The 27,522-nt window shown below is 39.7% G+C and overlaps 2 protein-coding genes and 1 long non-coding RNA gene across 3 annotated transcripts; 1 reads left to right on the top strand and 2 right to left on the bottom strand.

Moving 5' to 3' along the window:
- Positions 1-476: 476 nt before the first annotated feature.
- On the bottom strand, positions 477-1,493 carry LOC127374090 (uncharacterized). The gene is made up of 2 exons (XR_007886990.1): positions 1,410-1,493; positions 477-953 (listed from the first exon to the last, which is right to left on the bottom strand). It is a non-coding gene; the product is annotated as an uncharacterized LOC127374090 (long non-coding RNA).
- inppl1b (inositol polyphosphate phosphatase-like 1b) lies at positions 891-27,461 on the top strand. The gene is given in 29 exon segments (XM_051419055.1): positions 891-1,009; positions 10,544-11,701; positions 12,975-13,038; positions 15,078-15,216; positions 15,387-15,507; positions 15,900-16,040; positions 16,377-16,464; positions 16,568-16,645; positions 16,800-16,937; positions 17,069-17,183; positions 17,271-17,371; positions 17,461-17,563; positions 17,919-18,115; positions 19,365-19,482; positions 19,591-19,687; positions 19,791-19,929; positions 20,088-20,187; positions 20,374-20,462; positions 21,025-21,106; positions 21,618-21,707; positions 21,798-21,911; positions 21,995-22,083; positions 22,169-22,256; positions 22,921-23,073; positions 23,494-23,566; positions 24,686-25,481; positions 25,581-25,652; positions 25,654-25,697; positions 26,638-27,461. Coding segments are annotated over 28 exon segments (3,660 nt in total). The 5' UTR covers positions 891-1,009; positions 10,544-11,564; the 3' UTR covers positions 26,732-27,461.
- On the bottom strand, positions 1,649-5,816 carry arr3b (arrestin 3b, retinal (X-arrestin)). The gene is made up of 15 exons (XM_051420940.1): positions 5,735-5,816; positions 5,347-5,378; positions 4,265-4,295; positions 4,049-4,109; positions 3,911-3,955; positions 3,630-3,823; positions 3,416-3,475; positions 3,251-3,327; positions 3,002-3,137; positions 2,824-2,908; positions 2,602-2,674; positions 2,196-2,333; positions 1,955-2,032; positions 1,843-1,866; positions 1,649-1,733 (listed from the first exon to the last, which is right to left on the bottom strand). The coding sequence occupies exons 2-15, from the start codon at positions 5,352-5,354 to the stop codon at positions 1,649-1,651; spliced, it is 1,095 nt and encodes a 364-aa protein (XP_051276900.1). The 5' UTR covers positions 5,355-5,378; positions 5,735-5,816.
- Positions 27,462-27,522: the final 61 nt, after the last annotated feature.

Genomic DNA, 27,522 nt, shown 5'->3' with positions numbered 1-27,522 from the left:
TTCAAAGCAGTGCTTTAAAGCAGTGGCTCTCAATCCCAGGGGTCCCTGAGAAGGTTCCAGGGGGGGTCCCCAGTAAAATGGGGAATGTTTTAGTTTCCCTATAAAGTTCACTGAGTAGAAGTTTTCCCAGTCAGATAGGGCTCCTTCAGACTATATCTTATCAAACACAGGTCCACCACTGGTTTAAAGCAACTACTCAGAGCAACATTTCAGTGTGTCTGTGTGGGTGTTAAATTTAGTCCCAAACAAAATACACACAGTTAACATAAAAATTACAAAAAAGTACAGATTGATCCCAAGTGCTTCGATAACAAAATGCTTTTTCACTATCTTTTGTTGGTGAAATGATTAAACAGTCAATATCTTTTTTTCTTTCAATCTGGCATTTCTGTAATGAAGCATTTTCTTAAAACGTTTTCAAAACACAAAAAATTAAAATAAAACTACTGACCAAAATAAACAACCATAAGGGATAATTCAGGGAAACAATGTGTTTATTTACCTCTCTTGTTGATATATAGTGACACAAGTAAAGGTATTTCGGGGATATTCATCATTCAGCTGTACATTAATTCATAATATATCATGGCTCTAATCACACCATAATAACATTAAGGATTAATAAAACAAGTTTAATATTCATAACACATGGAAACAAAAGTAAACTCTATACTATGGGACATTTCTTTTGACAAACAAAAATATACAATACATGTTTATTTCTACTTATTGCTATGATGGCATCAAAGAAACTGAGTTTAGGACTCGTGTGGTGATGCCTAATAAAAATGTATCTGTACAGGATAAATAAGAGCATTGTAGTCACTCAGGGACACTTTGTGCTTTTGTTCATTAGTGTTTAGTTCCTTTTTGTTCTGTGTTCTCTTCTCAGAGAGGTGATTTTCCTTCGCTGGTCGTCTCAACCGTCCATGGACTCGATTGAGATGTCTGCCCTGTTGGCAAGAAATGTACAAACAGCTGATTCTTTTTAGTCCAACATTACACCAAGGTAACTCATGGAATGAATTTCATCTGATTTTATATTCAGTCAAGGGTAAAACAGGTTCTGTGCAAATGGAAATTTTTACAACATAATGGCAGCTACCCTTTATCTAATGCATTAGCAAAAAAATCCTCTTGGAGATGGAGCAACGATGGTTCAAATGCAGCAGGGTTGTAGGGTGAAGCAGTGCACTCATACAAGGGCCATCACATGTAGGCTTCTCTCAAATGACCTCCGAACCTTTCTTATGCAAATGCAGTCTTTTGACTGTATTGTTGATATGTGTCATGAACAAGATATAACATCAGAGTGCTCAAATTAGATATTTATTTCATATATAAGACATGCGGTGTAGCCCTTGAAGAAGTGGACTGTATACAGTATGTTGAATTGGCAGTGACCTCACCTCAACTAAAAAGGCCTTTACTCCAATTTGCTGTGGTTCATAGCACAAAGGAGAAAAATAACAGCAGCATGTCACCAAAATCACAGCCACAATATATACAATACATGTCTTTTTATAGAGACAGTTTAATACTTACACTTCTGCTCAGAATACAGCAAAGGTACGCAATAAATGGATAAAATGGGAGGACATACATGGCATGTATAAGTGAAATGTATCAAGAAGCATTTAAATGGCAATCATATGATGATTATATTATAAACCCTGCACTCACCTGCAGGTTTTGGGGACATCAGAGTCAAAGGAAGCTCCACAGTGACATCGCTAAAAATGAAAATAAAAGTTTTTATGACTAAAAACTTATAGAATTGTAATTTATATATTATTTACACTAAGAACACATGACTACAAATTAAGGAAAACCAATAGTTACCTTCCTGTTAGGCTTCCCAGCAGGCTTTTGGTGACAGAGAAACAATAAAAGACGCAATTAGTCTTCATAATTTGTATCGTGCATGAATATTTTCTTTTCAGTTAAGCCTTACCCTCCACCGGCCACCATTAGATTGACCTTGACTTTATAGGACACAATGATTCCCTGCATCTCCTTTTCTCCCTGACTCCTGTGAGGAGACAGAAATAGTTTACCTTTCACAGCTTGAGGATTTGGTCTAAGACACGATAAGTGGATGACAGAATGTAGAGTTGTATCACCACTAAATAAGAGGATGAAAACCCGTGCTGGGCTCACAGTAAGCCCTTTGCAAGAGACCTAGAGCGGCTTACAGGGTAGTGGATGCTAGGTGCGTGTCCTCATCTTTTAGCCGCCCGTCCACTGAAAGACCCCGTTTCTCTTTGTTGTTGGCCAGCAGTGGGGTTATTTGGAAGGACTTCTCGAGTGTAGAGCTGGCGTTTACTGTCTCCCTGTGTATTGCAGTGAAATTTAGAAATAGATAAATAGGAATACATGTTAACAGCCAGTTGACTTTTCAATATATACTTTGCATTTAAAATTAAATGTAACAACGACAAAGCAATGTTTCCGCTGTATCGCTGTATAGATAAAATTTGAGGATGTTAGGATGTGATAATATACTTCAGATGTAATATACAGACAGATACTTCCTTCTTGAATAAAACTGATTCTGAATCTTGCTAATAAACATCATTTGATTACAGTGCAAAGCCTCACCCGAACTCCTCAGAGCAGACTGCCTTGACGTAAGTGTCGGATGAGTAGAGCACCACGTTTGTTAGCTGCTCAACTAAAAGAAAAAATATATCTCTGTTAGAATTATCAGTCAACATTTATGAGCATGTATTATAAAGACAAAGATGAACCCTGACTCAAATTATTTTTCTCTTCCTTCTCTTATGAGCTACAAACTTTAATCAAACTTTCCTCGCTACTCACCTGAGACTTTGATTTTCTTTACAACCTTGGTGGTTTCGTTGTTGATTTTTACCTTGACAGTGATTGTTTCTCCGTGATAATAAATCTAAATATAAGGATAGTTTATTTTGAATCATTAGGCAACAGTTATATTATGTATATATTGCCAAAAAAACAATATGTAGGCTTCAATGTCAACCTCTTTTTCAAGGGAGGCCTCCAAGTGAACAGGTTTGTCAGACATCATAAACTGCTTGGTTATATCAGCCTTGGGTCCGGCCTTGTTGTTAGCTGGTGCAAATTGTATTTTGCGAATCATCAGGCGACATGTGTCCCTAAGACCAGAAAAAATACACACAAAGAGAGTGAGGGTCTTTAATCCTGCTACAGCTTAAAGAGGCAGTAGAAGATTGGGCTGACAGTAAGGTTTAGCTCTAGGCATACATACTTCTTTTCAATGACTTCATCTGCATTGTCCGCTTCATTGGCAATGTATCCTTTAACCTCAAAGTCCACGCCACAAGCCTACAACAGAAAAAGACAGAAATAAATGATTTGTTTTGAAAATTGAAAGTTGTGTATAAGAGTAAATGAATATGCACGGTAAAGGTACCTTGCCAGCATCATTTGGCCCAGGCTGTAAGGAGACTGAGCATGGGAGATTTGTTGGCATCTGAAGTACAAACAAGGCACATTATTAAATTAAGATCCTGAGTGGAAGGTAAAGGTGAAGTCAATGATCTGTGATTGATCGAGATGACATTTGACTGAAGGACAGGTGATATTAAATCTGTTAAATAAAGAGTGAGTGAGTTATGCTTCCTCACCTGGAAGGAAAAAGGATATCCCTGCTCTCCAGCTTTTTTCAGGAGGGATTCCTGCATTGGTGTCTTGTTTATGCTTTCACCTGTAGGTGGATAAACCTGAACACGCTGGACCCAGATGTCTCTCCTGAAGGACAGCCCAATAACATCCAATTCATCGCTTCCATAGCGAAAGGCACAAGCAAGGTAGACAAATACTGCAATGGAAAAGGATATATTTAGTTTTGTTGCATAACTGTAGGCTCTACAACTTTAATCATTGGCAGTGATTGAGATAGAAATACCTTTTCTGCCGTTAAGATCAGAAGGATCCACTTTAATAACACCGTCTGTAAATTAGAGGAATTTCATTATACCTAACAAACACATTCATTGTATGTGTGTAAATTTGAGGCTGTACAAACAGACATAGTGCCACATACCAACTACATCCACTGAATCCAGATGGTCCACAAAGTCTCTCCTCCCCAAGTACAAGGCAATCTGAGAGAAACAGAGAAAAGCAGAGAGTTACTCCTCTGCCAAGGTTACAAGAGTTGGGAAGTTATTTCTGGGAGTTGGAAGAGATACATACAAATTGCACTCCTCCCTATACTCAAGAGGTTCCCTGTAATGACTATATTATAGAGGCCACTTACATTTCCATTGCCGCTGGTCTTCTTAAATACCCTGAAAAGAGCAAAAAAAAAAGAGGAAAAGACAGAGAATCAGACTGTTATGTTACACCTTTGAACACTTTTTGATACAAACACATTAAGACATAAAGGACCAAGTCCAAATGCCCCCTCCCATTTTTCTTCTTTATTTCATTCATTCTTTTTTTCACTTATGAAGTGGTCTTAGGCAATAGTGTTGTGCAACTACCACCTCCCATAGTTGTAATTTCCAATTACAGGATACCCCCCACCCTCCATCGACTCCTTAAGTATGGATTATTGCTGAGGATTGAAAGGCACCTGCTGGCACAAGTGTCTAATCTGGACATAAAACATAACTGTGATTTAGTAAATCAATACATTATACTTAATAATATATACAATTGATAATAAGAAATCTTGTTATCTATTGTTTATAAATAGTTCCTTAAGGAGACATGTTATATTGAATGTTGAATATGTATCATATCATATATAAATCCAAAATAGTGATTGTTTTTCTTAATATTCTTCGTATTACAGAACCGCGTGAGCGCACCCCCTTTGCTCCGTCTATGTAGCCACAAACAAACAGTAATCCTTGATGGTGTTCTTTCTCTTGTGTGCCAAGTAATCCTGTTAAAACTTTTCTTTTCTTCGTCTTGTAAACCTCTCTTCCAAGATCAAATCCACACAATCCAACTTAATCAGGATTTATCCGTATCCTGAAGACAGAGACTGTAGCATGTGCCTCTGCCAAGATGTTAAATGGCTATATTTAAGCCCCTGGACTTCTTTCTTGTGAAGTTATTACCACTTGATCCCTGCATATAAGTCGTGACCTTTTCTTGTTTCCATTAAATAAGTCTTAAATTGACCCAAAGTTATACTATAATTCAAAGATTGTTAACAATTTGTATTTCAACAAAGTGGCGTTTGCTTGTATTCATCTTCATCACATTTCTTTTTGTGGCATTTTAATGCCCTAAACAGTTTAATTGGCGTTATAAGGCATACATGCTAATCTCTGAACTAAACCAGAATGAATGAATCAAACATGAATGAGTCAAAAGTGTTATACTCACTTTGACATGTTGATGGAAGTTATAGATCCAGTCTGCAAAAAATCATTGAGAGTTTCAGTCATAAGAACCACCGATGAAGTTCACTCACCGTTGCAGCCTATGGCAATAATAACTTCTGAATTACTTACTAGTAGAGAGAGTACATTTATGATTTTACAATTATATTATCATAAACAATCATAAGCTTAAACTTAATTTGAGTGGTTGAAGTATGCTGTTATTTTCCTTTGAACTTACTAAAGTTAAAAACTTTAAACTATTAACTACTACTAACTATAAACTTTAAATAAATACTAATCCTCCTGTGCAATAACTGCAATATCATTATCTTGAGTTATTATCATCTCAATATATTTCTAATGTGCCACTGGTCAGACGGATCACTTACGTGTCCTCAGGTCTGTCAATGAGTCTTCTCTGCGGTCTTCTGTAATCCGTCACTGTTGACAGTGGGTGTGAGTGCCAATCACTGCCTCCTGTTTGCTTTTATACTATGACTTCTAAACCTTGGAGCCCTCCCTATAGCTTATGCAGCCTGTCAAAGAGGGCTATTTCAGAGCAAATCTGATTAATGCATTAGAACACTACTGTTTCGGACCACATGCATGTGTAAAAATAATATTGACTTCAAAAGAATAAGTTCAGAGACGTAGGCAGTTTTGGGGGTGGGACAGATTGCAATAACATAGTCCTGGAAGAAAACTGTATCAGCCAATTTGTCTTTGTCGGCTTTTGAATAAATCTCACATTTTCTACAGTCGATGTGCACTCCACATTTTGCATATTATGAATATTGGGACTAAACAACACACAGTTGTTTAGTGTGAGTAAATGTTAGAAAAACAGATTTTTCCTAATTTATATATAATGGTGGGGCAAATGGCAATGTGTCCACTGACATCAGAAACTCTGGAGGTGAAAAGTTTCTCAAAAATGATTGTAAAAACTTGGTTAAATTTTAGTTTTTATTGGCTCAGTGATAAATACTGTAATGAAGTAAAACTTTGCTGCAAACTATGAGGTTTTAATGCTATAAGAGCCTCACTGAGGTTAAAACATTGTCTGTAAGGACTATGTGTGAATGTTCAAGGACTTCCTTTCTTATAGCTTAGACAGGAGTAGAGTGGTATTAGTTGGATTTTGGTTGTTATGGTAGCCAGTGCGACAGATGGCTTCTCTACCAAGCCTTGTGCAATCTGTGCACATGGCAGGTTTACAGAGATCTATGTGACCTGCCGACTTATTGCTGTGCAAGCAACAAGGCTTAACAACTCATTATCTACCTAACTATAGTCATACCAGTAAATCAGTTCCACAGTTTATGCTTGTGACTAAATTCAGAAAGATATTAAATCATGATCTATATCAGAATGGTCATAACCTTTAAAATATTTGACTTTATAAGTTGACAAGGACCACCTAAATCTGTTAGTTTGGTTACCTCATTTGGGGCGGAGGCCCAGGTTAACTCCAGCTTTAAGGGTCAATCCGTCTGATGGATTGCTGGAGGATCTTCTCACTTCCACAGTCAGGTGTAATTGATTAATTAATTGAGCTAGATGATGGGTTTTGTGGATGGGTTGTCACACCTTGGCAGTCAAAGATAATGAATTAGATTGGTGGATATTAGTGTTGGACTGCTGTCATATGGGGACAAGGGTTGAGATCCCTTTAAAGCTGTATAGACAGGACATGTATACACCGCCGGATCATGACCCGGGGCACCGGCAAATAGGCTACAAAGTTAAGCTGTTTAATAAATGAAAAGCTACTTTCCTAATCATTCTACCCCACATTTAACTTCACTCTTATATGTGTGTATAGTCAGTGAAAGGAAATCCCAAACAGATAGGGAACTGTGGAAAGCATGCTTCAGACTGCTGCAGTACACCAGATGTCAATGTAAGAAATTAAAGCAAAAAATTACTTTTGAAAGAGTGCTCATATGTGGGAGCAGTGGCTCCTCTATGTGAAACACGAGGCTTTTATGTAACTCCAAAATCATGGCCACAGTTTGGGCAGAAAATGGTCATACAAACTGTTGCCTAGACTGAAGACTGTCAGTGCTTTGGAAAATATTGTTTAAAAGAAACAAAGCAAGTCTTAAAATCCCTTTTTAAAAACACATTTTGAAATATAATATATAATAGTTGTGTGACATACAGTATGTATTAATGGTGGTTTGTGTATGAGTTTGTAATGTACCTCAGATGTGAACCATTTTTTAAAGGTTTGTCCAAGGAGATGCTACCTTAAGCAGTTAAAACAAAACTTCATCACTGTCCTATTTGGACTCGCAGCTGTTGCATAACAATATAATACAGAGCAAATAAATGTGAGGCCTTTCCATGCAGGTTTTGTTAGTAGCAACAGCTCTTCAAGCAGCTCTGTCATCAAGATACAAAAAACTGTTGTGTTTAAAATAGAGGAACAAGTCCTTCTATTACCTTCTGTTCTGTGTATTCTATTTTTGGCATATACAGTCATTCTGATACAGCCTCTGTGCGCTTTAGTGGGCAAACAAAACCACATCTGGGTCAAATAAGACAAAATGAAACAGTTCTGCCTGAAAGCTGTAAACCTATGAACATTTAGTTTAAATTGTTTTTTCTCGCCTTGATGAATCAACTGAATGATATGTTAATGCTAAAGGAATACTGACTGTGTATCCATGCATCTGTTCACAGGCCTCTTGGTTTAAGGTTAGCGTAATTGTTATATGATGTATGTCAGGTCTGTATTTTTGTATACCACAGGATAAAGACACTGACAAGACCTAATCTTATTTTCTGTTCTCGTCATGCAGCGCCAGTGTTTTCTTTTAACAGTTTTGGCTATGTGAGGTTAAATACAGTCACATAAGCCCCTTACAGTTAATCTGGTGCCATTTTTGGCAAACACTTTATATAGACAGTCAATGTTGTTGCTCAAAGGGATGGCTGACTCGTCCCAGTGCATTACAGCACCATGGTATTACCTCATCTTAACAACACAGACTTCAGTGTGTTGCTAAATTGAGGTAGTGATGCTGTGTTTGTTGCCAACAGGAGCAAACTCGATCAGATTCTGAGCCAATCAGTGCTTTTTTACGACCGACAATGAACTGTGTGTCGTTAGTGTAACCTTATACAACCTAACCTTCTTTGCTGATGTACAGTACTGTAGTCAACATCACTGATTTGAATGATTATTGCACTTGAAATGCAGACACACACTGAGATGGAACTGGATTTTGGCCCGTTACAGGGGAGTAACCTGTTTATTTATTTAATAAATTAAATAAATAATATTAATATTAATATTTTTTATTATGTTTTCCCTAGCTGACCTTTAGCCACTGTATGTTGTTCCATAAAACATAATTGTACAAGTTTGAAATATTCCTCATGTTTAACAGTCTCTTTTATGTATACAGTTAATAGAAATTAGCACCACCCTTTTACTGTTACCCTTTAAGATATACTTTCATTTGGCTTACATATTATATAACCAATGGTCGGCTTGCTGCCTGGCCTTGATTATATAATATAAAGAAACGTTATGTATTTCCATGGAGGTACTCAGCAAAACTACAGCTCTTCAAGCATCCCTGTCATACAGATAGGGTGTCTGACTCATTTAAATAAAACAATTTTAATTAAATTCAAAATCCCATCCAACAGCCGGCATGGAAAATGAAAGAGAGTAGGCGGTTAATAGAAATGGAGTACATCTTGCAGTCTCAGTGTCTGTCTCAGTATCCTGTCCAATCCACTGCTTGCATAAGCAGACCATTTGGTAGAACAGGATGGGGAAGAGAGAGGAACCAGATCAGTTTTCTGGGTTTGGTGAATGTTATTACCCCTCCATCCGAGACATATCATATCTCAAGCTTCTGTTCTGATGAAGAGCTTATATAATGGGATATATTTACAAGATATATTTTTCAATTGTTAATTAAAATTTTACACCATTTCTTGATCAAAGAAATCATAAATAAATCGCTCATCTGAGCAGTAATCCACTTTTTAAAACCTACAATAAAAAAAAAAAAACTTAGAAGAAGTAATTTTTCTATATTCTAGAGGGCTCATGATAAGAGTTGTTGTTTTTTTTTTTTTTAGCCAGGCTAGCGGCATTGGCTCCGAATTGGCAGTGTCTGTTGGTTGGTTGGTCAGTCCAGTGAAATATCTATCACTCGTTTCGTGGCCATCGTAGTTTCTGCTTCATGCTTGGAAGGCGATGGTGAAGCGAGAGAGTTGCAATGTACAACTACACCATTAGATGCCACTAAATACTACACACTGGTCCTTTAATTAAACAACAGCAAGTTTTAATTGTCACTGTGAGCATGTCCAAATTAGCATTTAGCTCAAAACACTGCTTTACAGCCTCAATGACATCATACTGTATATCTTTAAAATGTTTGCTGTATTGAGCTCAAAGCAATATCAAGAAGAAGTGGTTACAGATTGAGGGTTAAGTTGATATGTCATCAGATTGGGATGGACTTGTGTCTATTTGTTTTATGGGAGCTGCGGTTGGTGGTCGGCACATTTCTGCTGAGTAGTGAGAGGCAGAACAGCAAATATGGGACCAAACAGCTTCCCACAGAGTTATACGCTCCAGCTAATGGAGAAGGAGGGAAGTAGGAGGGCTGAATAATGGGCGATGCTCTAGGAGGGCAAAAATAAGAAAGTGGAGGATGATCATAACCATATGGAGGCTGCATTTTGCTGAAAGGGAAGGAGTGAGCGAGAGAGGAAGGGAAGTTTAGGCAGGGTGACAAAAGGAAAAAGGTTGGGACAGGGGAAAGAAAGGTTGAATGAAAGTAAGTATCCGTGCCAGAGGATCAAACTTCAGAAGATAAAGATGATTAAAAAACAAAGGGAGAAACTGAGGATTAGCCAGGCAGCTCACCTGTGAGTGTGTGTGTGGAAAGCTATGTTTTCTGTTTGGAATTTGAGGGAAAAGACAGAGGCAGGGGAGGGAGAACACAGGAGGGGAGAGAGAGAGAGAGAGAGAGAGAGAGAGAGAGAGAGAGAGAGAGAAAGGAAGCAGTCTGCTGTTTCACACACTGGTGGTGAAGTTGAGCCCCTTGCAAGAATTCTCCTGGCTATGTCCGCCATCTGGAATGTCGAGTCACTTCCTCTGTCTGCCCTGCGCTCTTAACGGGGTTGTCCTCCTGCCTCTCTGCTCCCTCCCTCTGCTCTGACAGCACTCTGAAGAACCGCTGGAGACCACGCCACTGCGGACGGGACTCTACTGACAAGACACACATGCCAGCTCACAAACATCCAGCATGAAAGTGAGACCCCCGGAGTAGCCCACATCCAACCAGACACACTCTAAATGGAATCTAGGCCTGGAAGGAGCAAAGACAACTGCAGTCATCAGCTGAACTTTTTGGAGGGTGTTCCTATTCCCTTATATGGCAACAGAGCTGGGAAATAATTTGAATTAGTCTGGTTTCTGTTGCATGCCTGTCTGGTTTTAGTGCTGACTGAGTTCCATCTGGTATGTTTCTGTCTCTGCTGTGTGCGTGTGTGAGTGTGTGGGTGCCGTGTGTGTGGCTTGATTTGTTTGTTTTGCCATTCTTAGTTCTTCTTTTCCTGTTGTTTGCATGTGGGGGTTTTGTTTTGGGACAGGAGGAGGGCTTGTGTTTGTGGTTAAGCTAGAGGCACCGTCATTGCCTCAAGGGTGGCTGCTTCATTCAGACTGTGTGCAGCACCTCTCGCTATTTTTCCTCTACCTCCTTCCCTCGCCCTCCCTCGCACGGCTGTGATGGTCTGTGTTTGTTGGAGCAACACACCCACCTGGGTGCAGCAACTTGCAACCAAAAACTGAAACAAGCTCTCTCTGTACAAGGATATTATCAGAAAGGTGGACTGTAGCTTCTGCTGTGGAGCAGGCTGTTAGAGAGGACTCTCCTCACAATCAGCTGGATCTGCCTTTCTTTTTTCTTCTGATGCTACAGGATGTGTGACCCAGAAGGAACCAACAGAGACCCAGGAAATGCTAGCTGATAAAAACAAGGTGTGGGGTTGTCTGTTTGACACTTTGATCATGAAGAAAAGGATCATGGGAAAGTTCTAAACACTGAAGCAGAGCACTCAATACAAAGTGGGATGCCGTCCGAGCAAGTCTGACACAGTACAGTTGCGTTTAATCTGTGTTATGTCAAGTTCATCACCTCATGTGGATTATTTTTATGAACATATCTCACGACATTGATTGCCATGGCTACGGCAGCATGGTATCATCGTGACATCAGCCGAGTGCATGCAGAGGACTTGCTGGCACGGGCGGGGAGGGATGGCAGCTACCTAGTGAGAGACAGTGAGTCTGTGCCAGGAGCCTATGCATTGTGCCTGCTGTGAGTATACACACACACACACACACACACACACACACACACACACACACACACACACACACAAACACACAAACACACACATATTTACCCTAGAGGAGTCCAGTTTATCTTACCTATCACAATGAAATATAATTTCCTGTCCGAGGTACTTTAAGCCATTATGATATCTTAGATGATACGTTCTGTACAAGCACCTGCGACCTGTTAATGTAAAATGTTAAAAGTGAAGGAAAATGCATGGGAATGTGACTCTTTACTCACAAGGAATAGTTTTTTTTATAGAAACTATCGAATGTTACTTCGAAAGTCTGATTTTATGTGTTCCACTTCCTTGCAAATATTTAATGAATGATTCAGTAAGGATGTCTTGAAGTAGTGAACGCTGCCCTTTGTGAGAAGAAACAGAAAGCAGTTCTACTTTATGTAAAACCAAACCTGATTACCTAATCTTATGAAACTTAGATTTTGGCATATAGGATTGGAAACTATTCATAAACTCAACATTTCTGCAGAGTGTCCCCATCTGTAAATTGATTCAGCAGCTTCACTCCCCCTGTCACATCCATCACTTTCACCATCATCTGCCAGCAGAATGGCTGGGTATGCCGGGCTGGGCCAACCTCACACATACACCCTCTCCAGACTAGTCAGACTATCCTGTCCGAACACAGTCCACCTCAGCTAGTCAAACCCTGGCCAAGGGCTCCCTGTTTCCCCTCTTTACCCCTCTTCCTTCCCTGGGGCCTCTGAAAGAGGGCGGGAGCTCCAGCGACCGCACTACGCTGACTGCTCATCAGCCTGAGCCAGATACATTCCTGAAAGCTGAGCCTGGCTGCTCATAGTGCTCCCTCTTTCCCTTCGTTCTTTTCTCAATATGTCATTCCCTCTTTTAGTTTCTTACATTTCGCCGCACATTTGTATGTATTAATTCGGCTATCATGGTTCCCCTTTTATCCTGTAATGTACAGTAGCTGACTGACAGAAACGGCCATTCATCTTCATCTGCGTGCCGCCTGAAAACAAATTCCTCTGAAGTGACTGATGGAGATGACGATCTAAGTGTCTCTCGCACATTGTATAACTAAAACAAGCCACGTCATTGGTGATTTATAAAACAACTGGCACTGTGTTAAGAAAGTTTAACTACAGCTAAACATCTGGTCCTTATTTAAACAATACATTAAAGTATATTTTCCCTTTGAATGGTTGCTCAGAAGTGTGTTGTAGTAATTTGCAATGCCATTAATAACAGAGTTAATTTTGGTTTTCAAAGGTTCCAACGTCATGTTCACACCTATCGTATTCTTCCCGATGCAGACGGCCTTCTTGCAGTTCAGGTGAGTGTTCATCACCGCACGGCACTGAACTAAAAAGGAAGAACAGAGGAAAGAGAAACACAATAGAAACCTTGGCACAAACTGTACACACAGGGAGAAACGCAACCGGTCAGATGGATTCAGGGGGATCACACAATGGTTTGTTATTGCCTGTTGTAAGCAGAACAGGAACATGTTTGTGTTTTCTCTCTGTACGGGCTCTGTTACGACTGCAGTAGCCTTGTTGTTTGAATGGCATCTCTGCCATGTGGCCGCATGCTTGCAGCATGAGTTCAGCAGCACAGAGGAGAAATTGTTTTTATGTCTCAGAGATTCCTACTCAACCCACACACTAGGTCATTGACCAATGGGTGTGCTTATTTGTCATGTGTATGTACGAGGGTGCTTGTATTAGACATAATGAATCTGTTGGATGTGGCAGAGTTTAAGCCAGTGATGGTATGTGTCTGTTTTTGATATTCTGAGCAGGGGGCCATTTAGTCAGCCAATAACCTAATTATTAGGCGATAAAAATACACACAAGCACAAAGTTTGCAACCACACAAGCACACACACAAACTGGGCGAGGGAAAGCGAGAGAGTGAGAGAAATAAACATTTTCAGGGCCTAAACCACAAATCAACTGTGGCTTTTTTAACTATGTCTGCATATTAAAGTCCAATAGCCAGTTTAATAATCATTGTCTGGCAGTCGTTTTCAAGCCTCTGACTTGGAAAAAATCCTCTGCTTTCAAACGAAGACCTTAAACTCTGTTGCTATTTCAGTTGTTTTTCCACTGCCATCAGTATAAACCTCCAGTACGCATTTTCCCTCACTGGATTTGCTCCACTAACTCACAAGTCGGAGGCTTGCTTTTTTGTTTTTCCAAGATGGCCATGGCGATATTTTGGGCTCTATTTTGTCTCTAATTCCTTGTCATTTCTTTTTAATTGCTTTTCAAGAGATCCTTGTGGTACAAAAATACTATTTGAAGAGATCCTGGCAAAAGAGTCAGGTAGCTCAAGCCAAAAAATGGTTTCTTTCACCGCAAAATGAAAGCAAAAAGAGGGCACAGGAAAAGCGCTTGCTTGGTTTTGTGGTCTAATGTGTACCATATTGATTTTGTGCATGTGACCAGTAGCATAGGGAGTATGTATTCACGGCACCTGTGCACAGCGTGAGAGTTAATTTAATCTAAATGTCTGCCTCTGCTGCTTTGAATGCAGTTTTTTTGAGTAAGCTTTCATGTGCTTGTAGCTGAAATGTGTGTACATATGCATGTACAAACTTCCTTGCCATGTTTTTATTTGAGTGGGGGGGCTTTTTAGACTGACTGGGAGTGTTGAACCACAGTGAGACATGACAGCCAACTGCTGCTGTAGCCAGGAAGTAGCTGTCAGTGATGTCACCTCTCCTTTCTAAATCCCCCCGGGACGCTTTTTATCACAGCAGATCATCTGTGAGTGTCTTTTTCTGTCATGCAAATAAATAGTTCCGTTTTTTTTTTCTTTTCCTCCAAGCAAGGTTTTGAAAGGCTGGGGGTTATTTAACTTTTTGTTCAATTTAGTGCTGATGTTAAACGATTTAGAAATTAAATTATAGCAAAAGAGGTCTTCCCTAGGTATTTTAAAATTACCTTATATAAAAGAGTTTCTCTATTTTATAGAAAAAGTTTGAGAATGAACAAGGTAAAGTTGCAATTAAACAAAACATAGTGAGGCCTTCACACTGTAGACCACAACATCATAGCTTTGTATTTGTCATTCATATCTTTTGACTTTGTATTACTCAAAGCTAGGCTATCAAAAGAAAAGGTAGAGCTTAATTGGTTTAAACTGCTACGTTTTTCCCCCCAAAAAGGTGTTTCTGAATGCAACATCAGTGTGTTTTGTGCTAGTATAGTATATGCCCCTTATTATCTACACTACATTGTTTACAGTTTGTATGGTCCTACCAGTTTATGTTTACAGCAATGACAGACTGGTCGCATGCGTAAATGTTCATGTGATTTCTACAGTACACACACTCATTGACTTCTGCCATGTGTGTGTGTCTCACAGACAACACAGGGGGTGCAGGTAAACTGTTTCCGGACACTGGAGGACCTGGTTTTGGGATACCAGCATCCACACAAGGGCCTGGTTACTCCTCTGCTCTACGCTGTTCCCCGTGATACAGACATTGGGGATGATAGCTCAGGTGGGCCTGCTAGCTGTTATCACAGCAAATCAACAGTTAAATACTCGTACAAATAAGATACAATATATCGTGCATCCATGCATACGTAGTAAAATAATACAGGCCTATAAAAATGGTTAGAAATTGCAGCTGCAATGTTATCATTAATGTTTGATTTTATGTATGCACAGATGATGAGAAGCCACCTCCAGTTCCAGTCCCTGTCAGCACAGTACCTTTCACAGGACCACCAGCAAAACCAGCCCCTCATGCCCTGTTCCTGGATAAGTTGCAGGAGCTTAACACATCCAGGTACGATTATCTAGCTTAAATGCAAAACAGCCATACATTTTCAAAACTGTCTTTCAAAGATATTTCTTTCATAGTGCCTATCTATACTGGATATATTGCTTTTCCTTCTCTTCTTTCTTTCTTTTCTATGTGACAATATCAGATAGATTTATATATGTGACTGTTATTGGTTTGTGATTTTCTATTGACTTTGATATGTGACATTATTGTTAGCCATCTGCAATGTTATCTACTAATTAGCATCTTCTCATTTAAATATGCTCCTGTTGGCAATCAAGCATAGAGAAAAGAACATGTGAAACTTGTTTTTGGCCTATTAATAAAGAGTCTTGAAATAGTATCTGCTGTATGCTGAACTATTTCTCTTGGTCTACGCTACTGCCTCTTTTCAGTACTGCGGGTGAGGTGATTGGTCTACTCAATGACTACCTCTTCAGTGAGCTGCCTCTCGACATTGAGAATGTGCATAAAGGGGCAACGACTCTATGTCACCTTAAGCGTACTCTGGGTACCGCCTGCCAAGGCCTGAACAGGTCAGCATATTTTCATTTTTATTTTGAATGATGAACTGACAGTGAAAACTAGGAGCAATTTGCAATGTATCAACTGTTGTATTGTTGTAATGTATGTAAATAGATGTATGGTATGCATGTATGGTCGTCCCATTTGAGTCTCTGCATGTCAAAGTGTCCTTGGAAAAGACATTGAACCCCAAATTGCTTGATGCTGCATCAGTGTGTGAATGTGTGTGAATGGGTGAATGTGACATTCACAGACAGTGTAAAGTGCTTTGAGTGGTCGAAAGACTAGAAAGATACTATACTAAAAGTGCAGTCCATTTACCATTTGTGTATTGATGTGATCTACAGTGAGATTGACCTGACTCTCTCAAGTCTGGAAACGCTGGCCAAGGTCTTTGACCATCCTAGCTGCTCTTTAACACACACCAAGGCACAGGTACAATACAAACCATGCAGCATGGTATGATAACCCAGTACTGTAAAGGTGCATTCTTATGCATCAACTTATTGTAACTTTCGTCTTGTATTCTTGGATCAAGGGCCCAGAGATGGAGATAGACAGCCTGTTGTGTAAGATTTCAGCTTTGGTCAGCCTCCTTTCTTCATTGGAGAAAAAGGTATGTATACGTTGAGTAAAACATTGGAGAAGTTACACAAAGTTGTTCTAGATAATGGAAAGAGTCATGAGTGAGTGAGTGAGTGAGTGAGAGGGTGATGTAAATCATATGGTTGTTTTTGATGGTCAATACTGCAAATTCTCTGCTCATAAAGGTGTTAAAAGCATTACAAGATGCGGTGACCAATCACAACTTGGCAGTGCAACCTAACCCACCCCCTCCTGAACCGACACCCACCATCGTGACACCTGTCAAGAACCATGCAAGACAGCTGCCAGTCCACTCCTTTCAGGTAAATCAGGTTGAAAAAGGCACCAATAAAATCCTATAAATGTTATTCAGTTCAAAATATGACATGAAGTAAAGCAATGCATACAACTGATCTCTGACTATGTAAACAGTTGTTTTTCTTTGTTTGTCCAGGTGAAGATGGTGAGGTACGGCCGACAGACTGTTTCTGTGGATGTTGACACTGGAGTGCTGCTCTTTGACAGGAAGGCTGGTTCATTTAGTATAGAGAGGGTCTCACATGACAGAAGTAAGAAGATAATTACTTATATTCATCATGTCTCTTGCTTGCAGATATATTGTATAACTGTCTGCTGGCATGTTTCTTGTGCATCAGTCCTTCAGATTGTCAAGTTCCAGAGCAGTCCTGCCAAGGTACGCATCGTGGTTGACAGCCACCACAACACACCACGCGAGATGACATTTGAGAGCGCACGGGTAAGAGACAAGATAATGGCTTTTTGTTGTTCACTGGAATCCAATGTTTCCTTTCCCATAATTCACTGAGTGACTCTCATGTCTTTCAGAAACGTGATGCTTTCTGCCAACTCCTCCAGCTGATGAAAACCAGGCACTCTCAACTGAGTGAACCTGATGTGGTCTCTGTGTTCGTTGGCACCTGGAATATGGGTAACCATGAATTTATCAGGCGACAAAAGACTCCACAATGTCCACGGGGTCCTAAAAAGTCATTCAAATGTCTTAAATATGTAATATTGGATTAACTTTATATGTGTTGTTGGGAATGTACATTGATCATGCTGTACAACTACAAAACCCAACCAACATGGAACCAATACAATAATAACTTTCCTTCATATCTTTCGTACTCTGTTTGCAAGTATAGGTCTTAAATTGAATTCATAATGATCTTAAAAAGGACTCAAATGTAACCTGTTGAAACATGCAGACACCATGGACTCAATAGCATGCTGAATAAGCGGGAGAAGTTTTTATTATTTATTGCGATGTTTTGTGTACACAGGTGGTTCCCCTCCTCCTCGCAGCCTGCAGTCGTGGGTGACCTGCTGTGGTTTGGGACACACCCCTGATGAGTCGATTGCCTTGCTCCCGCATGACATCTATGCCCTGGGGACTCAGGAAAACCCTCAGGGGGAGAGGGAATGGACAGAACATATCAAAGCAACCCTTCGCAGCTATACTCAAATTGACTTCAAACAAGTAATTCTCCTTTTTCTTTTTAAGTTGTTATTTTTTTGGCCTTTGTGCCTTTATTTGACAGAGACAGCTGAAGACAGACAGGAAAGGTGGGTAGAGAGAGGGGATGACACGCAGCAAAGGGCCGCAGGTTGGATTCAAACCTGGGCCGCTGCAGTATATGGGTCGCCAGCTCTACCGACTGAGCTAACTGGGGGCCCGTAATTCTCCTTTTTCAACTTCAACTGGTGATTCAACTGGTGGAGTGCGTTATTCACAAGGCTACTGTATTTTATACAAGAAGTAGTTCTTTACATCTTTACATACCCGGAAAGCACCACAGCATGAAAAAGGCTGTATAAAGCCTTTGGTGGATTAGGGGGTTAGGGTTAGGTGTTTAAGTGTAGGGTTAAGTGAGTTAACAATCTGATTTTAAGTATCAAGTGATGTCTCTATTGGATTTTGAAATGTATTTTTTTTACTGTCCATTGTGAAACGTACAATGTTAAACCCAGCTGTTTAAACAGAGAATACCTGTAATACCTGTACATAATATAAAATTACTGTTCTTTAATTTGACAAGACAAAAAAAAACAACATAGACTATATTGTATATTGTATATTGTATATATATATTACAGAAATAAAACGTTTAATGGGAAATAGAGTCACAAGCACACGTCTTGGTGGATTCACTTCAAATAAAAACTGGTATAAGTTTACATTTTAAAAACAATATATAACATTGTTTGTTTAATTTGTTGAAAATGCTAGCTGGTTATCAACCAAAGAGCTAAAGACATTTTAGCAAACAACTATATAAAGCCTGAAGCATAGAGTTTAAAATCCACTCGGTGGGGTGAACCTTTGTGTTTTAGTCTTACAAAGCTTGTATTCTAGCTTAATTCTAATCTGAGCTTCATTCATTTTATATATTGTACAAGTGAAAAGATGAAAACAATTTATTCAATATTACAAAGAGCATCCAGACTGATGTAAAACTGAAATATTACATTTGGTTGTATATATTAAGTGTGAGGGAACACACATTTTTTCACTTGAAAGTAAACTGTTTCAGCAGCATCTCATAGAAAAGGATTATGGGAGTGTCTGGTATTTTGTTATCAGCGTTCTTGTTGGAATATATCTAAAAATATATGATAGATTGTAGTTCACTTTATAGAAATGGGTAAAATCAATTGAGAAATGTGTAAGCATGTGTGTGGCTAGAAACTGTTAGTCATCTATTGTAATGCAGTGCATTGTCCTGTAGGTGGCAGTACAGTCCCTCTGGAGTCTGAGGCTGGCTGTGTTTGTGAAGCCGGAGTATGAGAGTCGCATCAGCCATGTGAACACAGCCAGTGTGAGGACCGGATTGGGAAACACACTGGGTAGGCTGCCCTGCATGATCTCATGATATCATGGCCGACAGCCAGAAATATTACGGCATGATTACCAGCAACAGAATGTGTTTTTATTGAGTGATTCTGTTGTTTCAGGAAACAAGGGGGCGGTTGGTGTCTCCTTCCTCTACAATGGAACATCCTTTGGTTTTATTAACTGCCACCTGACCTCTGGAAGTGAGAAAGTCCTGAGGTACATTGTATGTTTCTCTGTATAAATATGTTTAAGACCAACTGTGCTTCCTTTAACATAAAACATTTATAGTTCTCTCCTTTTTATTGTACATCACATTCAGGAGGAACCAGAACTTTGTGGACATCCTCAGACTGCTATCTCTGGGTGAAAAACAGCTCGGTGCCTTTGACATCAGCCTGCGCTTCACTCATCTCTTCTGGTGTGGAGACCTCAACTACAGACTCGACTTGGATGTACAGGTAGGACCGACAGTTATTATTTCTTTATTGTTCATTGCTCTTTTCTGTTCTGATTTAGCACCCGGGAACACTGGCTTGAGGTTGCACAATAGTTTTGAGAAATTGAGAAATCCCAGTGATTGATTTTACTGCTTCTTTCTGGTTTGCACTGACTCTAGGACATCCTGAAACATGTATCTAAAAGAGAGTTTGAGGAGCTCATGTGTGCAGACCAGCTCACCAGAGAGAGACACAAGAGGAAGGCCTTTCTCAATTTCAGTGAGTTTCGGTTTTCTATTGGCCCTTGTTCTATACTGAAAGCTATAAATATCAGACAGTCATTGTGAAAGCCCTCTAATGCTTTTTTCAATTACAAGTAAATAATTAATAAATACAATTCATTATTGTTCAGATCTACCTTTGCTTACCTCACTCTGTGCTCTTTTTCTGTTTATCGTGGTTAAGAGGAAGAGAAGATTGCATTTCCACCCACCTATCGGTATGAACGGGGCTCCAGGGACTGCTACCTGTGGCAAAAGTACAAGACTTCAGGAGTGAGTCATTTCTTGTTGGACAAAAGAACCTCAGAAAAACAGGATGATGTGTAAATAAAAAAATCTTTCAAGTGCAGGACAGCGGATGCATTCCCACAATTAAAACAAAATGAAATGTTAGAAGGAAATCTCTAACAAGTATTTTAAGATTTAAGTACAGCCGCTACACAGAATTGCTAGCGTAGTTCTTTTTTTTGGAACCTCTCATAGAGATAAATAAAGGTGCCTCTTTGTCTAATTTTGTGTCTTAATAATTTTTCTAAATGACATTTTAGGGTGTGGTGTCATACTTTCAGCCTGTAGTACAAACTGCACCAGCAAAGACAAGACCCTAGAGGCATTCTTAGTATACAATTAACTCACTTCTTAAGATATTTTTATGTGCCACTTCTATTTAAAGAGTCTGTAGGGTTAGTTGGTTTTGACAGCAGCTGCCAGGGCCACTTCAAATAGGAGGTTAAGAATTAACCCACAGTCTAAAAAAGGAATGTCTGGCATAACAGGAATGAAGGCACCCCTCAATGCATACAGTTTCTATATCTGACTATCTTCGTTTCTGAAGGTGCGAGTCAATGTTCCATCATGGTGTGATAGGATTCTGTGGAAGTCCTACCCAGAGACCCACATCATCTGCACTGCATATGGTAAGATCTGCTGGATAAAAAGCTAAAAAAAAAAGAAGCTTTTGGTAGGAATGTTAAAAAAAGCATAAACAAAATGTATAAGAGCAACAAAGAAAAGGGCAGTGCTTAAGCCTTGACATAGCCAAAAGTTTTGATGCAGCATTCTCAAATTAGATATCTGTGGTCATTTTTTTTCACTGGTACCACTGTAAAAGGAGAGCAACCCTCAAAATGAATAACGGTCAACCCCTACATCCTGGTCTGTGGTCCGTAAAGAAACAGAGTCATTTCCTCTCATTCAGCCTGAGCTTCTGTTTCTCACTAACCTCATAACATAACAAATACTGGGTAGTAGCAAAGCTGCTTTTTGTTTCCTAAATCATTCTTTTGTCACATGTTGTGAAATATTTCAGCTCATCTGCCTCACAGTGCTGTGCAGTTATTTTAGCTACAGTACAGTACATATAAGATACTTAATATTGTTACTGCAGTTATAGTAATAAAGTAACAAGACTGATTTGTCTCTTACAAGGTTGCACGGATGACATCTTCACAAGCGATCACTCGCCTGTTTTTGCCACGTTCCAAGTGGGGGTGACATCACAGTTCAGCTCCAAAACAGGTGCAGTCATTGTTGCGCAGACAAGCACATGTAATAAGACTGAATCCCTTTATTAAGTGAACAGTTTTGTTGTGCATTTGTCTGGCACAGATCTAAATTCAAGCATGGAGAAGGCCTGGATAGAGCTCGAAGGCATCGAGGCCATTGTGAAGACAGCAAGCAAGGCAAAGTTCTTCATTGAATTTCATTCGTCTTGCCTTGAAGGTATGGCGTCACATCAATAAGACATTTTATTTAAAGTGTTTTGCAGCATTATGGCAAAAATGCATCCATGTCTTTCTTTGCAGAGACACGACGCTCAAGTGAGAATGACTCGCAGAGCTGTGATGTTCCTGGGTTTCTCAAACTGGGGTGGTCCCTCAAACAGCTGCCGAAGGTTAGAGGCTCAGTCTGTTGGGAAATGGCTGAAAGTATTGTTGAAGTCAAACTGTTAACTTGTGATTTGTTTATGTTTGTCATAGCTTCTTCCAATCATGTCTGACATGGAGTATCTTCAGGATCAGCACCTGCTGTTGTCTGTCAAGTCATGTGATGGATTTGAGTCATACGGTTGGTCACAGGGCAAATTAATTTTGTCTTTTTAACTGCATTCATAACATTCTTCTAGATTAGTTACTTTGCTACTGAGTGCCCTTAAAGTTACAGTTCATCCAAAAAATGAAGTGTTTTCTTTTCTTTTTTCTTTTACCACAAGTGCTTTCTACTAATCCAGATGGTTTAGTTATGTTTTGATATAGTTTGCAGATTTAAGCTTGAGCTCCAAAGATTCGTATTATGTTTGTATGTATTACATGACACCACTATACCTATGCAGGTACATTAAAAAAAAACATTCAATTTCTTTTCAGTTCAGTGGAGCTTTATTGGCATGGGAAACCGATGTTTACATTTCCAAATGAAGTGTAAAATATATGCAAAATGGTATATAGTTTAGTAAAAAAATAACAAAAAATCTATATATCTCAAAAGGATGCAAAAGGAAGAAAATCTTCAGGATGAAATGTATGGATTACTGTGTTTTAAGGCAGTAAATTGACTTTTTTTTGTTTTAAAGTAAATTTTTAGTTGAACTACAGTCAGTATGTCCAAAATAAGAGTATCATGTCGAAGTTTACGAAATGAATACAGGAAATACCTATCTGGATGGATAGGTTGCACTGGAAATATCTCATTGATCTAGGGAATAAGTCTTTTCAAATATTTTTTTTAATAGGTGAATGCTGTGTGGCTCTGCGCTCACTCAATGGTGCGTCAGAGCAGTTTGAAACATTTTTGACTCACCGAGGTGAAGAGATGGGCTCCATAAGGGGACGGGTCAGGATCCATGTGCCCAAAGACAGACGAGGAACACGAGAGAAAGTCTACGGTGGGTTAGACGGAACTGGTCCTTTCTTACCCTCTGCCTTGCTTGCACTATCACTTCCCACTAAACTTTCATCTCCACTGTCACTGCATTCTTTGACTCTCCTGTGAGTCTCACATTGCTTCCTCTATTTGGTTCCTCAATGACCCCTGGCTTGGCTTTACACTTGCTGGTATCTATCGACTGCTTCCTCTTTTGGCTCCTGATTGACTGACCCTGACCAGATGCATCCTGAGGTACTGAAACAGGACAGATGAGTATTCTGTCACCAGGTCAGGCACTACAACAACACACAAAAACACCACTATTGCGTGTGATTCAAACCTATACAGCCTTTGGCCTTTAAGCACCACACAGACTTTGAAGAAGCTTTGCTTGTTTTACGAAATGTGTTGTTCATTTCCTGTGATTTTACTTTTTCAGAGTGGTTCTATTTTGAGAAAGATCCTGGGAGGGGACACATGTCTCCTGCATCTACACGGGTCCCAGTAAACAGGTGAGGACCTCTTCATGTTTCTGAGCGTCAGTGTAAAGCAGCAGAAAGCCTTCAGCTCTTAAGGAAAAGTTCTACAGAGCTCTTTAGTTCACTTTTTGCTAGTAATTTTGAGCTTGTGAGCCTGTTTTACTTGTCATGTTTTTTAACATAATCAAGCTAGATTCACTTTTATTTTGAAAATAATTCTTAGACATTTGTTTCCAAATTTTATTGGCCATAAACAGGTAAATCACAATACAGTAGATATCATTTGAATGGGTTAAAGGTTAAACAATAAAAAAACTATTTAAAATGTAAAATGTTCACAGTTGCTGGCATGTTAGCCAGTAGTCAAAAAACATGGTTCAGATTTTGTCCTGCACTGCAGCGCAACATCAGAGGCATATTTCTTGTACTTGACAATGTGATGTTAAAGATGTATTTCTACTGTTTCAGTACAATACATTACTCCCATGATAATTTGAGAGCTTTAAAATCCTGTCTCAAACTATTATTAATGGCTGTGTAGTGTTTTGATGTTTGACTCATGCGTGTCGTACTCAAACTGGGCTCCCTGGATTGTATTTAATTTTCTCACCAGTAGTAACCACTTGCCTGCAACAACACAGCACTTGAGTTGTGTTTTTTTTGCACAATGCCAGTTTTGGTCCACAGTGTTAATGTTAATGTTTAAACTGGGGTCTGGGACCAACAGGGGTCCTTGGGTTGATTGTAACAACAAGGGAAGAAGGCCCTGAGTATAGGATTTAGTAACCCCCCTATCTAGAACATGTGTTTTGTTTGTCCACTCTGGGCCACTGTAGAAACATGGTGGTTCAACATGGCAAACTCCATGGGAAGCGACCAAGGGCATCTGTAGATATAAAAGGCTCAGCCTAAGGCAACAAAAACAGAACAATTCCTATATCAGGTGATTATACACTAATGAAAACATATATATATATATATATATATATATATATATATATATATGTTACACAGTTGATCTTTAAGACAAAATCCTCTTAACTTGGTGGTCCTTGACATGAAAAGGTTTGGGAACCCCTGTGAAGAAATGAGTAAGAATTGAGGACACACTAACATAAAAATTTGAGCTTGAAATTTGTATGTTCATTACAGGTCCTCGGCAGCTCCTCCCAAACTAACTCCGAGCAGCTACACCAATCCTGCCTACTTCATCTTTGAAGGTGTGTCAGTGGCACGCAGGGTGGAGGAGGCTCTCCCCCAGCGAAGGGACCCTCAGGTGATCTGGTCTGGAAATGAGGCCCTGCAGCTCCCAAAAATCTCAGGACGTCCGGGCTTTGACAGAAGACCTTGTCGGAGATCAGATTTTACAGAGATTGAGATTCCAGCTGTCTTGCCTCAGTACATTCCAACAAATGACCTTCAGACACCCCAAACCAACTCCTCCTATCAGCTTTTTCCGGTCAAAAACCCATCTCCCCTACCTCCTCCCTCAAGTAATGTCATGTCACAGTACCAAGACCAGACTTCACAGCCCAGAGACAAATACCATGGTAAAAATATTGTTCAAGACTCCATACTGCCAGAGAAGAACCTAAGGAACTTGTATATGAATCACTCAGCAATCATCAGGGAAAAAGCCAGAAGGGATCAACATCAGCTTCTCCCAGAAAGGACCAAACCTATCCGGGCAGCCAAGGCGCCGTCAGCTTTCCCCTGCATCCCCACTCACTTAGCACACGGTCAGTCCTCTGTTTCCTGGATGGTGGATCAGCAACTCCCTGGACCTACAGGAGACAACTCCCTCACTGCTTTGCAAATTGCCAAGTCCCTCAGCGAAGTTGACTTCTTCCCCACAGAGCAGAGAGGCCCATCCATACCCAACCAGAGGCCATGTTATAGAAATGGTCCTTCCATGCATGGAGATAGAAGCTACAGTTGGGAGAAAGAGGTAGGAAACTGCTCTCAAAGACAGTTGCTGTTGATGTGACATGTGGTTTTCTGTAAAAAAAAAAAAATATATATATCCGTCTGCTTTATCTCGATGCAGGTGTCTGTCCTCCAAGGTGCACCGGAGACCGTGCGGGAGCTTCTCAGTACTCTGGGTCTTCAGAAATACACCCTTGGGACTCAGCCTCAATGGCTGGGATGATCTGGATTACTTCAGGTGAGTACTGGATTACCTTTACTACACAGACATAGAAGGTGGTTTTGCAGTTACTAGCAGGAGTGTGATACTACTGCCAACGCCATTCTGTTAGCATCTAAGTAAACATTTTTTATCAATACTAAAACACAAGTTAGAAGAAGTGGGAAAAAAGCTACTGAAAGACATTTAAAGGAACTGCAACTTTTTTACTTAGACATGGTGGTTGCTGCTAGGAAAAGTCAAGTCAAATTTTATTTATATAGCCCAAAATCACCACTGGACACATGGGGGCTTTGCAATATGTACAACATTCAACACCCACTCTCCTTAGACCCTTGATTTGGGTAAGGAATAACTCAAAAAGACTGAAGAAAACTAGAGCCACAGAGGAGAGATCCCAAGACTGACAGAGACTCAGTAAATGTTGAGTTTACAGAACAAATCAACAAAATCACATTATATACAAATTTTAATGACACAAAAGAGCACCATAATGCAATCTTTGTTATTTGCAGTGTTAGCTGTGAAAGTGTTCACCACCAAAACCAATGTTTTATTTTTACACCACTGTTTCCCACTGTGATAGTTTCACAAAACTAGAACCACAATCCACAAAGCCTAATAAAGAATATAGCACACATAAGTAACTTGAAGCATTGATGGCTAACACTTTAGTGATATCTTATTCAATTCTTATATTTGTTTGTAGGGATAGCTTCAGTGTTCACAAGACAGTTCAAATTACGTGATTGATCAAATTACTAGCGTGCATGTGACAGTCATGCTCATCAAGTGACTTGACTGAGCATCAGGTTAGCAGTTAGATCCTCACTGTGGCACAGATGCTAACATAAATCCACTCACAAAAATGTGAAGTTCTAAACTTTACAAATTAAGTTAAAAATTACCATAGAAGTTTTAGTTAAGTTTGATTCAGTGCCATGTCTTCTCTGCACAGTGGTATCACTGAGGAGGATTTACGCGCTGCAGGAGTGACGAACCCTTCACACCGACGCAGGATCCTTGAGAACCTGCCTAGGAACTGGAACTGACATACAGAGATGAAAAGCTGACGGTATGAACCCTCGTCATCTGCTCAATTAGAACTGGAAGAAGTGTTGGAACTGAGATCCGAAAGGAGGACAGGCTGATCGGATATCAATCGCACCAGCTGGACTTTACCACGGCGCTGCCATTAATTTCATTTACTTGATCGATGCTGTAACAGTAGCCTGTGTCAACACAGCAAAGGGAACATAATGCAGGAAGCACTCGTTGCACAGTCTGCTTTTTATTCATCCATCCATCTCGATGGATAATGAAAGAGATGGGTGATATGTATGGAAACCTTGATCCGTATCTCAAGTTACTGACACCTTTACAAATATTGATTTCCGTATGAAGGTCTCATTGATTTTGTTTTAAATGATTTTTAAATGACTATAAAAATATAGTCCTTCAATTGCCAGTGTTCGTTCAAGGCTAGTGTTTACCATTCACCTTCATCCCTTCTACTGTGTGCTTTCCATTACTTTGCTATAATTGAGCCTTGATCTGAGCTTGTAAAAGCCCTCTATTAAACCTATGGAGCATAAAATCCATAGCTGTAGATATCTACTGGAACATTGTCTGTAAAGTTGGTATAGAAGGACCTTCCATATCTCAGTTTGTTTACTGCCTCATACTGTTGCTATCATGTCACTTAATCAGTGCCTTATCCACTGTGCGTGTTTTATGCAACCTTTTTTAAAGTAAAGTGCATAAAGCAACTCTTGACTGTCACCAAGCAATCACAAGTGTTATTTCATGCTGTTGAGCAGCGGTGAAAACAGAGAAATCCCTT

The sequence above is a fragment of the Dicentrarchus labrax genome, unplaced genomic scaffold (assembly GCF_905237075.1).
Source record: "Dicentrarchus labrax unplaced genomic scaffold, dlabrax2021, whole genome shotgun sequence".
Taxonomy (NCBI): domain Eukaryota; kingdom Metazoa; phylum Chordata; class Actinopteri; family Moronidae; genus Dicentrarchus; species Dicentrarchus labrax.
Note: the sequence above shows the minus strand (reverse complement) of the source record. Positions and strands in the feature narration are given on the sequence as shown.

Coding starts and splice junctions, on each gene's coding strand:
- arr3b (XM_051420940.1), bottom strand. Junction 3,824..3,910: donor TGATCTTAACGGCAGAAAAG/GTATTTCTATCT, acceptor TTTCCATTGCAG/TATTTGTCTACCTTGCTTGT. Junction 3,328..3,415: donor GGCCAAATGATGCTGGCAAG/GTACCTTTACCG, acceptor TTTCTGTTGTAG/GCTTGTGGCGTGGACTTTGA.